Source organism: Notamacropus eugenii, chromosome 5, assembly GCF_028372415.1.
Source record: "Notamacropus eugenii isolate mMacEug1 chromosome 5, mMacEug1.pri_v2, whole genome shotgun sequence".
NCBI classification, from domain to species: domain Eukaryota; kingdom Metazoa; phylum Chordata; class Mammalia; order Diprotodontia; family Macropodidae; genus Notamacropus; species Notamacropus eugenii.
The window spans coordinates 418532202-418547930 of record NC_092876.1 but is presented as its reverse complement, the minus strand read 5'-3'; the positions used below and the strand labels follow the sequence as shown (position 1 = coordinate 418547930).

Here is a 15729-nt window from a genome sequence, read left to right as displayed (position 1 = left end):
CTAAGCTAAAGATAAGTTTGCTTAAATCTGCAGCTTCCACTTATAGAAATTTATTCATATCACATACTTGTATAAATAAAGAATTTCTAAAATAACAAATAATGGCTTCCTTGTAGGTCAAGAGAGATAGGAAGCTTGGGCTCTGGTTTTAATAGTGACGTGTTATTTTAGTAGAAACAGGCTCTGATCCAACAGAGATATATGCTAGGACCCTGAACCGAGAAGGCATGAGATCTCTCTCCTAATTAAAAAGATTATTAGTTGATTTTGTCAAGTTTGTGAGAGTGGCTAGAGAAAGAAATGCATAAATGGGGGAGTCAAATATTTAAAAATAGATGGTGGAGGGAAGTGAGAAAACAGATGGAACAAAGGGAAAACCAGATGATGGAATGAAGGCAGTGACTTGGCCAACCTCTCCTCAATTCCCTGCCAAACTTTAAAATAATGCCTCAAAACTAATTCTGATGTGGCAAAACCAACATAAAAAGGAGGTGAAACAATTTTCCAGCGCAAGACAACTTAGAAGGTCAGCAGGAAAGGTCTCTCTCACTGTGATGAGAGTAGAGGGCAGTCCAGCAGAGGCTGTGCCCTAGCAAGGCAGCATGCCCCTGAATTGGCAGCAACAGCATCTGGACCTCTGAGCCCACAAACAGTAAAAGGGTCAGATATGTGGTCAGAAGAGTACAGGGGACCCTTTTCTGGCCCTGGGTGCAGTACTCAGTCACACTGCCCATACACAATTCTTCATCACAATGCCAGGGCAAGAAGGAACACTAGCACATTAGAGCATGTGACCATAGGGAAGCAGGGACCTCTCCAGGAGGAGAAAGAATGGTTGTGATCGATCACCCACAGGCCAGAAAAGCAGGGGCCACACCTTTCCTCAGATCATACCACCTTAGAAGAGTGGGAAATGAGTAGTAGACTGGGAAGGGGAGAGCGAAGGATTTTCCTTTCTATCCAAAGTGCCAGTATAAAATCTAACTTTGTATGAAACTACTTTAAGATAATGTTAAGTATTTTAGGTTGTTAGGACTACTTTTTATTATGCTTAAATACAGAAAAACTAGAATTTTTATTTTTCCAACATGTAAATTTAATAAAGAAGAAAACAATTCTATTTTTAGCCTCTGTTTTCTATTTGGAGACTTGATGTTACACAGTTACTCTGACTCCTCTGTAGAGTGGAATCTGGATTCTAGCTGAAACTTTATTATGCACACATGCTTCTTTTGTAAGCTGTGATGGAACAGACTTACTGGATCATATAGCCAGAGTCTTATCCCTTTCCCATCTTCCTCACCAAAGTGTACAGTCATAACATATATTTCCTCTTCTTTTCCCATCTTGTGACGCAGGCATGACTTCTAACTTTACCCTCTCTGAAAGCATTTGGTACAATCTTTGTAGAGGTCCTACCTTAGTTGTTCATCACCCCTGCACAGGCTCAGGTCAGACAATGGTCTGGCTTATTCCTCCTTTTTGGTCACTGGGTTTTCTTGTGATTTCACATTATCATGCTTCTTCTTTCAGAGTTCCATGTTCCTTATCCTTGTGTCCTCCAAAACACCACCTCTCCTCCTTGGGTTCCTTCATTTAGATTACTGTGTGACTCAGTTCCTCATTTAGGAAAACTCCCTTTCCCCTACACCATGACGCAAGATCATCTAAAATTCACCACCTTATTCTTAACTTTCCAAGGTTCAGCAGTCATTTTTAACCTCAAGATTTAATACACCCTTAATTTGTTAGCTTCAACATATTATTAGCCAGATTAACAGCAAGCCCTTGGACTCTGGCAACAAAAACATTTATTTTTATTTATATTTTTCTGATATGTTAATAATCTTTCCCCAGAACGACTGACAGAGAATCTCAGAGTTGGACAGACACCCTTAGTTGCTGCTCAGATGTTCCTCTTTTTCAGAGTTTTGCTGCTAAGAATATCTCCTCAACATCTGACTTCATTGTGGCCAATAATGGTCACTGAACTGGTGAGCAAAAACATTTGTCTTAAAAATATAAGCTCTGGTCAAAGAGAGAACTAACCTCAGGCAGATTGTAATGGGAAGGCCCCTGAACAGAAATGTGAAGGATTTTTACCAACATGGGCAAGAAATTTTAAGGGAAAAAAAGCAGTCCAAGAGTTTCAGGAGCTATTATCTGAGAGGAATGTGTGTGCATGTGTGTGTGTGTGTTCATCCTTCGTTGCCGAAAAAGACCACGCCATCAGAAAAATGATGATATGACTTGCACTTGACTTTGAGTGAGGGAGGGCTGTGCAGGTCACCAGCCTCACTTCTCCTCCAGAGCCATCTGAATCGAGTGACCAGATATGCATCAGGATGACTGGAGATGACCCAGGATGAGGCAATTGGGGTTAAGTGACTTGCGCAAGGTCATACAACTAGTGAGTGTTAAGTGTCTGAGGTGAGATTTGAACTTGGGTCCTCCTGACTACTGCACTGGTGCTCTATCCACTGTACCACCTAGCTGCCCCTGAGAGAGGAATGAAACAGAAGTAGTAACAGCTTAGCTGGCACCACATTTTTAATCTCTGACCTTCTCTTCCTCTCTTGTTTTCTTTCTCTCGAAAATGACTATAGTGTGACATTTTTCAAAAACTGACTTTGTTTCATTTTAACAAAGCATTTTTTATCACAAATTCATAAGACTTTCTTTTCATGGTTGTTAAATTAGAGAAAGAACATATGTTGATCATTAATTGAGTAGCCAAAAAGTAAGATATTTAAACAAATGAACACTGTATTTATTATGTTTAATCACCAAATACTAGGTGCCCTATATGTATAATGTATTTTAAGACTGTGACAACTATATGGTGTTTTTAAATGCTTTTAAAAAGTCATTAAAAGATATATTTTCTTTTTAAGATTCAAACATTTATACAATTTGAAGATGATCTAATACGGAGGAATGAATCATCAAAGTAAGTACTTACAAATGTCTTTGTATCTGTACACATCTGAAGAATATTTCTTCTTCCGAGACCTCTGAATAATGGATAGGAAGTGCCATGGAAACAAGTTATTTTAGTATGTCTACATGCATGCAACCCTGTAGATATAGTAAAGATTTTCTCATTATACCAGGAAGGCACAAGCCACCTGCCACTGGCATAGAGTCTGCCATTTGAAAAAATGGTACTATAATATTCAGTTCCATTTTAAAAGCATCTATTAAATGTCTGCTAGTGTCAGGCACTATGCTAAACACTGGGAACCAAGATAAAAATAAAATATTCTCTGCCTTCAAGGAGCTTACGTTTTGCTGGGAGGGAAAAAAAACCCTATATCCTTAGATTAAACACATGCAAAAGATGTGCAAAATAATTATAGGAGGCACTGGAAGAGCACCATGAGCTGGGAAGTTCATAAATGGCCTCCTCTGGGAAGGTGGCATCTGAGGTGTACTTGGAAAAAAAGCTACAAAATATATGGGACAAAGATAAAGGAGGAGGAGCATCCCTGAAATAGGGGATGGTCCGACCTAAGTCAGGGAAATAGAAGAGGCAATGTTTTGTAGGAATAACCCCAAGTAGACCGGTTTGGCTGCAATTTAGGTGAGAGAATAATGTTTCAATCATATTAATGAATATAATTTTAAAGAACAGTATGGTCTAACATTAACTATAACAGTCTAATATGTTTTTCAAGGACCAGTTACTAACAAGGTTATTGTACTGATAGATCCAAGAAATACCATGCATTTATATTCCCGGACTTCAGTAAGATCTCTTGGAGAATTTGTTGTGAGTACTAGTGAATGACATAAAGAGCTTTTCCCTGGATGATAGGCCACTCAAGTGGATTGGTCGAACTTCATAATTTAGACCCAAGGAGTTATGATTGATAAACGGATGACAGTCTGGTGGAGTGCTGCAGTGTTCTACTTTTTACTTTTTCTGTTTAATAGGTTTTTTTCAGTGAGTGACTGAAATTAAGATATAGATGATTTACTTATCAGATTTGTAGAAGTTATGAAGCTAGAGCAGGGGTTGGTAATATGTTACAGAATTAATATTTCGAAGGTTCTTAGGCTAAAACGATGGACCAAATCTAACACTATGAAATTTTATTAATGCGTTTCTTAAAATGCATTCATGTTCCATGGAACACTAATTTATTTCTAAGCTGGATATAAGTTAAAACTTTTTTAATGGTAGAAAATTTTTATTGGGGAACATGGCCAAATGCAAGTGGCAGAATTTCTTCCAAGTCATTCTTAGAGAAAATTTGCTAGGGATTAATGTAATGTGTCACTCTTAGGTTAAAAATATCATTTGCACATGTACAGTAGACATGATTAGGCAGTAGAAAATGTGGGAAAGACCTAGGGATTTTAATGGAATATAAGTTTAGTTATAATCGGCAAACAGTAAAGATGTGTTTAGCAATAAATACTTAAGCACTTAAACAAGTGAATAGGTGGCACAATGGATAGAGTGCCTTCATTCAGGAAGACGTGTCATATTCCTGAGTTGAAATCTGGCCTCAGACACTTGTGTGACAATAAACAACGTCAGACAATAAAGATGTGTTTATCTGTTGTCTTAATGCATAGTCAGGAAGATTTAGAATACCAAAACTCCAGTACAAAGAAGCATGGAGCACACAAGAGAGTAAAGCAAACCAGATTTGTTGAGAGGGGACATAGTCACAAACTGGAGGGGCTATTGAGGTCTTAGGGTGCAGGGACCCCAAAATACAGAGGTTCAGGGTGGAGTTGTCTAGAAAGCATTCACAGATTCAAGCAGTCTTTCAGTCAAGTGCAAAAGTTTCGTTGTAATGCTATCTAGTGGATAAAACTTTTTTAGGGAATTAGCACCCTAAAAAGGAGTGTTGCTAAAGCTGATATAGGAAAGATACAGTGAATTGTGTGTCAAGTATGCTAATTAAGTGGTGGACATAAAGTTTCTATGCCTTGGGCACAGGTGTCATTCACCACTGGCATTGGGGGGGGCACTTCTAAGGGGTCTGTACATCTGTACATCTATATCTGTAACAAGATAGCCTTGGGAGTTGATGTCTGTAGCTTGACTTCTGGATTGTATATGATAACTGGGGGAATCAGTACATGATAGTTCTGCAGGCACAAGATAGTCCTATTCATACAAGAGAAATTCTACAGAAGTCAGCTTGTTCTTGTAACAGGGAGAGATAGTTTGTCTCACTGGGATCCACTTATGAGTTATTGCTAGAGATAGGGTCTTTGGACTGGGGAGAGATATGGTCCTAGGGCTGGGGTCCAAGCACCCCATCGGGGCTATCAGGGAGAATAGTCTACTGAGAACCTGGATAGTGTTTGGGACCCTGGAGGGAATGGGTACCCTCTCCCCCAAATCAGTAAAATCTGATGTATTTTTATAGGGTTCTTATCTAGCTCTAACAGGCTTGGGCACTGGAAAAAATGACATGAGGGCTGGTGCTGATTCATGCTGGTTATGGTTCAGTTGTTTTTCAATCGTATCTGACTCTCTGTGATCCCTTTTGAGGTTTTCTTGGTAAACATAGTGGAGTGGTTTGCCATTTCCTTCTCCAGCTCTTTTCACAAATGAGGAAACTGAGGCAAACAGGGCTAAGTGACTTGCCCAAGGTCACATAAGTCTGAGGCCAGATTTGAACTCAGGAATATGACATGTCTTCCTGAATGAAGGCACTCTATCCACTGTGCCACCTATTTACTTGTTTAAGTATTTAAGTAAGCTCAGTATTAGATAATGTATTATCTCCCAGGTGCTCTCTCTGCCCTCAGGTTGTTTGTCCTTCATTCTTGACAGCAGCGAGGTGATGCCATGACATGTTAAGTGAGGGAGGGCTGTGCAAAATCATCGGCCTCATGTCCTCCTCAAGAGCCATCCGGGTCCAGTGGACAGATACAGATCAGGACAACTGGAGATGGCTCAGGATGCAGTGGGGAATCTTGGCTTTTCAAGCTAAGGTCTTTAACAAATCTCAGTTTGACTGTGGCAATGCCAGTTCACTGATCAAGGCTTAATAAGAAATGAGGCAGAATGGCCTCTTTAAAAAAAAAAAAAAAAAACTGGGAGGGAAAGACCCTAAGGGTTTCTGGCCAAAACAGAAACAATTGCTATTTACATTCATTCTAAGCCAGTTGGGGCCCAAACAGTGACCAAGTAGGACTTAGCCTGGGACCTATTATTGTTCAGTCATTGAGATCCAGAGTTAAGCCAGCCTCCTGTAAATCCACACAACTGCCTTGTCTGTGACTACCCAGGAAAACTTCCTAGCCTCATTAAGCAATCATCCTGTGGTGATTCAGACATCCTGTCTGTCTGGCTACAGCTCCATAGTAGCTCCCTTGCTCCCAACCTGAGGCGAATTCTTCCTCCTCCTTTCTCCCCTTTTCAGCTCCACATAATTGCCTCAGGCCCTGGCATGACTCCACCAGGAAGGCAAAATCCCCATGAACAATGATAGTTCACCTGAATTTATTTCTTAATGATAAATATACTTCCACTGTCATCCTCTTCCCATTCCAGTGCTTCAGAACAGGTCAAATGGAATGCTTCCTCGATATGTAACAAACTAGCTTTCATCTTAGACCTGGCTCTCTCCTGATGACACAAGTTTCTCTCTCTGTCCTTTCCAGAACTTACAGACCTTTCATTTATACCCCTAACTTACTGGTCATAGTGGAGTTATCGGAATTCTCAGTGTTCCCCATTGCCACTTGCAAGTTCTCTCTCTACCCCTGTCTCTCAGTAACATCTCCTCTGATCTTCAGTCCATATTTATTTATCATCCAGTCAAGATTCTAGTGACTGTTGTTTACTGTCCTTCAGAACACTCTCCTTTCCTCAATAAGTTCAGTGCCTGACTGTCTATTTCTCCTCCCCAACTCTAGCCCTCATACTTTAATCTCCATAGTATCATTCCCTCAAATACTCTGATCTCTCAGTTCCTCTTCTTACTCACTCTCCCTGACCTGTTCTTTCACCCAGTTCTGGCTACACACAGAGATGATCATGCCCTTTATCTTACCAGAGAACTCTGGAATTTCTTTATCTGATGACAGTATTTTGTGGTTTTACCTCTCCCTCTGCCTGGAAACCCCAAACCCTGTTCTTCATTCTCACTTCCAGTACCTCCCAGGCCGTCACACTGGTTGCTAGGTACACTTTACTCCTTTCCCTATCGTGACTCTTTGGTGAACCAGTTCAGCTTTGCACAGTCCTCTTTTCTTGAGCTCCTTGCCCTTTTATCCTATCTAAGCCCCAGATTTAGAGTAAGCCCGCACCACCTCATGCCTGAACCATTGCAGTAGCCTTCTGGTTGGTCTCCCTGATTCAAGTCTCTAACTATTCCAGTCCATTCTCCTTCCAACTGCCAAAGTGATCTTCCTAAAATACAATTACCACCACCACCACTCTCTTCTCATCTCTTTCTCCTAGATTTGATGGCTTCCTTCAAGTCTCACCTAAAATACCACCTTCTATAAGAATTCTGTCCTCATCTTTCTTCATCTAGTGTTTTCCCTCTGTTGATTATCTCACTGGTCCTGTATATATCTTGTTTGTACATAATTATTTGCATGTTGTTTTCCCCATTAGACCGTGAGCTCCTTGCAAGCAGGGACTGCTTTAACCTTCTTTGGTTTTCCCATTGCTTAGCACAGTACCTGGCACATAATAAGTGCTTAATGAATGCTTGTTGTCTTGATAGCCAAAAATATTAACTCAGTCTTAGACCACATTAAAAAGCTGTTGTTCAAAACAAAGGAAGTAATTGTCTCACAGTAGTCTGCCCTAGAAGGTAGGCAATGGGGATAGTTCATAAATGTTTTCTGATATTTAAAGATTTAAAGAGTAGATGTATTGAAGAAAAATTTAAATGTGTCTGCTTTGCTCCACTGAAGCAGTTGGTGGAAGTTGCAGAGAGAGGTTTCAGTTTCATTTTTATACTATATATAGAACTTCCTAAAAATGAAAACTATTCAGAAATGAAATGTGCTATATTAACAGTTAGTGAATTCTCTAAGAGTCCAGGGGTTTCAGTGGGATCTGGATGACTGCACTTTTGAGGAATGTCAAGGGAATTGATGTTTCAGGCAGTGGTTAAACTAGATGACCTACCTATTCCTTTCCAACTCGGAGATTTTATGAAAACTGTGAATAGAAAAAAAAACTTCCTAGGGAAATGGAAAATTTCAAAAAACTATCCAACTCAGAGGATCTTTCTTAACTTCTAATGTGCATTTCCTTGATTATAAATTGTGCAGAAGCAACAGCAAAGTAAACAGAATGAAAGCTTCAGGAGGTGATGGCAGTGAGATATCCCCAAATGAACTCCTCTTGTATTTATCAGCTTGCAAATTCCTGGACACAGCACTATCTTTTCCACCAGACAAGATGCCTTTATTTCAAATGTAAGTTATATGCACTTATCAGGGGATAGCTACATGTAATATTTTTTAGAGAAATCTATAACTTCTGTCACTTAAATGGCTTGTAGTTTCAATATATGAGCATCTATAACTTTGTTACTAATGGCAAATAAAACTTCCAGTAAAAGAGAGATTAAGGATTTTTATAATAGTTTTTCATCAAATTTTAATATTTTTGTCAAATTTTTAGGTATTTAATTTGTAAAACAGTCTGCTTTGTACTAGCATACAGAAAATAGGGTATTGATTTAAACTTTTTGAAGCCAGGTGATCAAGTACATTTGTAATAAAAGTCAATGGATGAATAAAAAATTAATAAATAAAAACTTCCAGTAACACAAGTTTCCTACAGCATAAAACCCAAGTTTCAGATAATTTGCAACATATGAGAGATCACTATCCTATTAAATTCACAAACCACAGGATAAAATTGAACTTCCTTCTTCGCCTCTCTACCCTCCCCAATGAAAAGATACATCATGATTTTCCCATAGAAATGGCCTCTGAACTATAGCGTCTGATCCAAATGTTTATTTCTTTTTCTAGGTACAAATGGGCATTTGTTCCAGAAGTAGATACAACGACGTCTGCCATTTTCTCGGATTTAGAGGAGTATCATCAAGAATGCAAACCACATGTTGTTAGAATCTTGGAACTTCTCAACTTAAAATATGGAGTAAACACAAAATTGTTAACTTTTTCTAAATTAAATATATTGTTACCTTTTTCTAAATTACAATATAGATATAGTAAAACTCTGTAGACCAAACCTGATTTATGCCAATCCAGTGATCCCATTTAGAGTAGTTGTAATCCCAAATCTGGACCACTCATGGACCATAGGACAATTGACAAAATGAGGCTTACTAAATAATAGCACACAAAGTGTATATTAAGTGAAGATATGGCATTGGTTTATTTGGGAGTTCTGAGGTGCATTGGGGCTAAGCTGACTAGGTGTTCTTTACTAAGTTCAGCATTAATATTATTGCCTTAGGTTGGGTGAACTGGTTTCTAGGTTAAAGACATATCACATAAAAACTCCTGTGCCCGTGAGATCAGACCCATGAGCAAACCCTTAACTTTTCAACCTGAGTAAAATAGAAAGACCCAATCTGTTTAATGAAATTAGATGGATTTTTAGTTGGTCAGGTTGTTATAGATTGATGTTAATGTGGAAGAAGGTACTCTAGGGAGCTGTAGGACTTTGTCCTTGCTCCTGTCATACTCAAACTTTTTTTTTTTTATCAATGACTTAAAGAAACATAGAATGACTGGAGTTCCCCATCACAAGACATCTTAAGGCTGAAGATAGATAACTATATTTACGAGTGACGTTGCAGAAAATTTTTTGGCTGAGTTTTCAGACTACATAAACCTGAAGTCCCTCTGAGGTCCTAAGATTTTATGATTCTTTCCACTAGAGCATGTGGTCTCTTTAAGAAGCCACTATAATGTCTGAAGGATGGGGAAAAAAGAGAGATTCTCTAGAGTCTATTGCTAGAGGTGGTAACAGACTAGAGGGAAAACCCTTTTCATAACCTAGAACTTAAATTAGAAGCATAGTTATTGTTGTGTGGTTATTTTTTATTATTTATATTTATATTATTATATAATAATACATAATATAATATATAATTATATAATAATACATAATATAATATATAATTATATATAACATAATATATAATTATATGATAATACATAATATAATATATAATTATATATAACATAATATATAATTATATAATAATACATAATATAATATATAATTATATATAATATAATATATTTATATTATTATTTTTTATGCAGTCTAAAATCTCAGTGTGAAGGTCCTGACAAAGTCAAATAACTTACTTTTGTGGGTTTATTTACAGGAGATAAACGGTACTAATGAGACGACTTCTATCAAGTACGAATTCCCTCTTTTACGCCAACATTCTATATCCAGCGTTGCACAGTTGATGTCGTTCTTCCAGACTCTGAGCTGTGCTTTTAAAACTCAAAGTAATTTGTCTCAGGAGGGTTCAGGGTCTCCCTTAGCAGAGTTTCCTATTGGAGATGGTGCAAAGATCTTGAAACAACTGGAGGAAAGTGTTGAGTGTGATTTTCTGGAAAAGCTGGAAAGTTAAAGACTCTTTGTTACATTGATTTTGTGACATTTTGTAACCAGAATATGATCTAACATAGAAGTGTAGTATGACACTGTCAGATAATTTTTTTTTCTATTTTGAAAGTTAACTTAAAATTCATTTCAGGTTGGCATGAAAAATCTCCTTTAAATGACTTTAAAGTTAATGAGATCAAAGGGCTGATTTTTTTTTTACTCAGTTTGTGCAATTTTTAAAAAGTGTTACCTCCAAGTCCAAAATAATTAGAGCTCTTGACACCTATTTATAATATGAAGAAAGAATACAGAGATGAAGGAAAACTTTTTTTTTGTTGGTGGGTATATTTTTGTTTCTGCCAAGCGTACCGTTTCCCTAAAAACATGTTAATGTAGTTTTTGAATTTTTCATGCAAGTATATCATTGTATTCATTGAAAGTGAGTATACATGACTTATATGAAGTAACAATCAAAGATATTTGAAATGCTGTTAAAATCACTTTTGTTACTTGAATCTGTAACAGAAGCACACGGAATCATCACTGTATTTTTTTATTGTGCTTGAAGGTTATCACAGATGTTGCAGTACTTCAAAGACCTGTGATTTCCTCAGTGTGCGTCTTCCATCCCTCTTACCTTTTGCAACCCTACCGTAGTCTACAAAATGGTTTTCAGGTGCTACAGCTAAAAATTTCATCCCCTGCTATCAGCCTGATGAAACTTAAAACGCCTAGTCCTTGGAAAACAGATGTACAATCTGATCAGACTCAAACAGGAAGTCTTTGCAGCTTGGTGTAAGTTCCTCCAGGGGCTCATATCCATGCCATAATGAGGCTTTGACGTAAAATTAGTGAAGGTAGTACTTCTGATACTACATTATTTAACTTGTTGGAATCATAAGGAAAGAAATGTTGAGAACTGGATTAAAATAAATACATGTAAGATTATTTCTGTAAGTCTATTTACATAAATTTGAAGATGTTTGCATGTCTTTGGTCATTAAAGAAATACAGAGAAAGCTGAATATCTGTAATAAAAAGGAAAAAATAAAGTATCATAAACTATACTATTACTGATAGAGGGAGTTTCCTCACTATCCATTCCCTATCCAGTTTAACCACAGATACCATGCAAAATAAACTTAACACTGAGGACCTCTGTTGGGGTCGAAAGATTGGGGCACTTAACGACTCCCTCTTCCTAAAGTGACCCTCTGCTCTCTATCCTGACATCCAGACTATATTGGCTTCAATCCTAGGGCAGCCTGGTTAAGGGATGGGGAAGGGGAAAAGCTCCTTTTTCTCAATTCTTTGGTTCCTGGTTAGGGTTTTCCCAAAAGGGGGAATAGAAAGGTCCTTAGTGTACAAATGAATCAGGTACAGTACAGGCATTTATTTTCTACACACAAAAGAAACGCTAAAATAAAAAAAGACTCACCCTCACTAACTAACAAAGGGGCCATGTTAACTATGGTTATACCCAGCTTGGGGGTCAGAGGGCAGAGAGAGAACAAGCATTTATAAAGTACCTACTGTCAATATGCATTTATTAAGTGCCTACTATGTGCCAGACACTTCCATAAGCCCTGGGGTTACAAAGACAAACAAAAGTCCCTGCTTTTAAGGAACTCACAATTTAATGGGAGAGATAATAAGCAAACAAATATGTGTGAACAAGCTATTTACACATACACACACACATATATATGTATATGAATAGAAAATAATGAACAAAATAATGAAAGGAAGGCACTAGAATTGAGAGATCAGGAAAGGCTTCCTGTAGAAAGTGAGACTTTAGTTGGGATTTACAAGGATATATTGATTCTCTACTGCTTGTGCTACCTTTGGCCTAACAAAACACAGGCACTCCACCAGCGGCACCACACCATTCTTACGTACAGCAAATGGAGTTTTCAAATTCTGTCATAAGTTTACTTACCTTGGCATATACTTTCCAGGAATGTACACATTGATAACAGGGTTGACAGATATATTACCAGAGTTAGCTCAGTGCTTCCGGGGCTCTGAAGGAAAGTTTGGCAAAGAAAAGGTATTAGATTGACTTCCAGATTGAAGGTATACAGAGGAATTTAAAACATTGTGCTGACCTTGTTGTATGCCTGTGAAACTTGGACAGTATACTAGAACCATGTCAGGAAACTGAAGTATTCTCATTTGAATTGTCTCAGAAGATTCTGATGATCACCTGGTAGGATAAGGTACCAAACACGGAGGTTTGGTACTAAACTAAACTGCCAAGCATTCAAACTCTGCTGCAGAGAATGCAGTAGATGGGCTGGCCACATTGTTCAAATGTCAAACATACACTTGCCTAAGAGACTATTTTATGGAGAACTCATACAAGGCAAGTGTTCACATGGTGGTCAGAAAAAGCAATATAAAGATGCTTTCAAGGTCTCCGAAGGACTTTGGAATTGATTATGTGACGTGGGAGACAATGGCACAGGACCTCTTATCATGGCATGTCTTCATCAAAGAAAGGGCTGTGCTCTATGAGCAAAGCAAAATTGACAAAAGAGACATGAGATGCGCAGATTTAAAGAATCCACCCCAAATGTTCACACGGACTCTAAGTGCCCAATCTGTGGTAGAGCATTCTGAGCTTGTATTGGTCAGATTAGCCAAAATGGGACACATTTAAATCTGACTCTAACATTGCGATGCCAATTTGATTTTCTTCAAAAACAAAAGATAACCACCACCACCACCACCAGATTAGCCAGTTAAAACTAGTGATAAAATGTCCATGAGTGTTCCAGTCTCTCTAAGTAATTTCCTTTACACATCATCGTGATCTTCCCAGAAACCTCTACATATGGAGAGACAGTAGGAAGACCCTATGTCAGGAGGTGAGAGAGGTCCAGACCCCCATTACACTAGGTCAAAAGATATATAGTAGAGGGGCTGGAGAGTACAGTTAATTTTTTTCCTAAAGTTTTCTATCACTTAATCAGACATAGGGAACATTAATTGCTTTGAAATTAAGTATGTTTATAGACACGTACCTGAATAATTAAGTACCCTCAGTATTTAGTGCCCTTAGCCTCCATTTAGAGCCAATTTCTATTTATATCTCCCATGCAAACTTGTCTGTAGATAATGTTTAGTTACTGGGACACTTTATTCTTTTAATGAAAGGACTTCTTTTTTCAATTTCTTTTTAAACTTTTAAATTCCTGTAATTTCTTAGGCAGTAACACTTGTATCAAGGGACAATCTAGTCCCTGGAGCTGCTTGTGTCCTCAAGCATATCTTATAGGACCAACTTGAATATCCACATGCCTAGTACTTCCCTAACCCTGCTGGGAGCCTCTGCTCCACTTCTACTGGTGTGGTGGTATTTGCCCAGTAGCAGCAACTGATCATTGATCAGGCTACCTCTAAGGTACAGGGAATAGCAGCCAGGTACCTCAAAGCAAGTATTTAGAACTATAGCTATCATCAAAGAACTAAGGAAAGAATTATGTATGCAGGGAACAAAAACCCAGCAATGTCTGGCAGAGACAGAATAGAATGCAAGATCCTAACCTTCCACTTCATCTTGTTTTCCATTTTAAGAAATTAAGAATGACTTAAATTACTTTTTACAGTATTGAGACTGAAAACTTCATGTAGAAAGGTCTATTTACATTGCTGCCCTGATAACCTACTAAACCTTTGATTTTCTTTTTCCCCTTTGAGTAAACTTTACATCGTCCAAATTGTTCTTTGCACCCTTTTCAGAAGCTACAAAAACTCTATGGATTTTGTTTTTCATGAGTAAATGCTAACCACTAGATAAATGTTTTGCCTAGTAGTATGGTTTGGCCCAGTTAGCCACCTGGTACTCTTATTTTTATAATGTTATGTTATGTTATATATGTTATATAAGTTTGTTATGTTATGTTATATAAGTAGAAGCATAATTGTGTTTTGAAATCAATTGTCATGATAAAAATTAAGGTAAAGTGAGACAATGAAGTTCCAAATATATTCCCTTTATTAGCAAGGCCAGCATTTGCCAAGTCAATAACTCTTCAGTAGTCAAAGGCCCCAGTCAGGGATAATATGTCTGATTGGCTAGACATTTCAGCGGGAAGATGGAATAAGTGACATCTCAGTTCTTCCCCATTATGTCATTGGGAGATGAGATCACTTCTCAAGTAATGAGAGCATGTTCATCCTTTGTTGCCTAAGAAGACCATGCCATCAGAGAAATAATGACATGACTTGCACTTGACTTTGTTTTTGAGTGAGGGAGGGCTGTGCAGGTCTCCAGCCTCACTTTTCCTCCAGAGCCATCTGAATCCAATGACCAGATATTCATCAGGATGACTGGAGATGACCCAGGATGAGGCAATTGGGGTTAAGTGACTTGCCCAAGGTCACACAGGTAGTGAGTGCCAAGTGTCTGAGGCAAGATTTAAACTCAGGTCCTCCTGACTACTGTACTGGTGCTCTATCCACTGCACCACCTAGCTGCCCCTAAAGTAATGGGAGTAGTCTTCAGGTGATGGGATTTGCTACAACAGTTTATATTATTGAGACTGACCTTCAGGCAACTTTTCCTGGAATGTGGGTATATTTGAAGTTTTGAGGATGAAGGTACAATTCATTAGAATTGTGATCCAAGATACATGAGGTTACCTGAGTAAGGAATTGAAACTCACCTGGGGAAGGAGAACATTAAATCTATAGAGGTTTGATTAAGTCTTAACCAATAGAATTAAAAATCAACTTTCAATTTCACACAATTTAAAACACATATTTTACATTGCACATATTTAAAATGCATGTATTTCAGTTTAAATACAGAGGACTAGCCACCTATTAAAAACTTTTAAAAAATCCAAATAATTACCTGTCATATGAAGAATTTAGATTTCTGCTTTTGAGTCTGCCACAGTGTAAGTAAGGTGGGTTTTAGTGCGTGCAAGGTGGATTTTTGTTATTCTTTCTTAGAGTTTAGTTTCCCAGGATCCATGGCCATAACAGTCTCTGTTTCCCAGGGTCCTGGTTCAAAACATCTCCACCATTCTTGTACAGCTTTACGTAATGATAAATAACAGAAACATTTGTGTTTCAATTTTAAATATCCACTGCAATTTTGAAGTGAGATATATGGATGAGATGATGTAAACTTGTGAGGCTATTGCTAACAATATGCCTTCTTTGATTGTTGCCCTATA

The 15729-nt window shown here is 37.9% G+C and overlaps 1 protein-coding gene across 3 annotated transcripts in view; it reads left to right on the top strand.

Annotated features, from left to right (window-relative positions):
* The window catches only part of DOP1B (DOP1 leucine zipper like protein B), a 133186-nt gene extending 121582 nt beyond the window's left edge, over positions 1 to 11604 (top strand). For all 3 annotated transcript variants that reach the window (XM_072614920.1, XM_072614918.1, XM_072614919.1), the window contains 5 exons: positions 1858 to 1994; positions 2895 to 2950; positions 8263 to 8409; positions 8974 to 9103; positions 10308 to 11604. In XM_072614920.1, coding sequence (XP_072471021.1) covers positions 1858 to 1994; positions 2895 to 2950; positions 8263 to 8409; positions 8974 to 9103; positions 10308 to 10562 — 725 coding nt within the window. In that variant the 3' untranslated portion in view covers positions 10563 to 11604. The remainder of the gene's footprint in view (positions 1 to 1857; positions 1995 to 2894; positions 2951 to 8262; positions 8410 to 8973; positions 9104 to 10307) is intronic.
* Positions 11605 to 15729: the final 4125 nt, after the last annotated feature.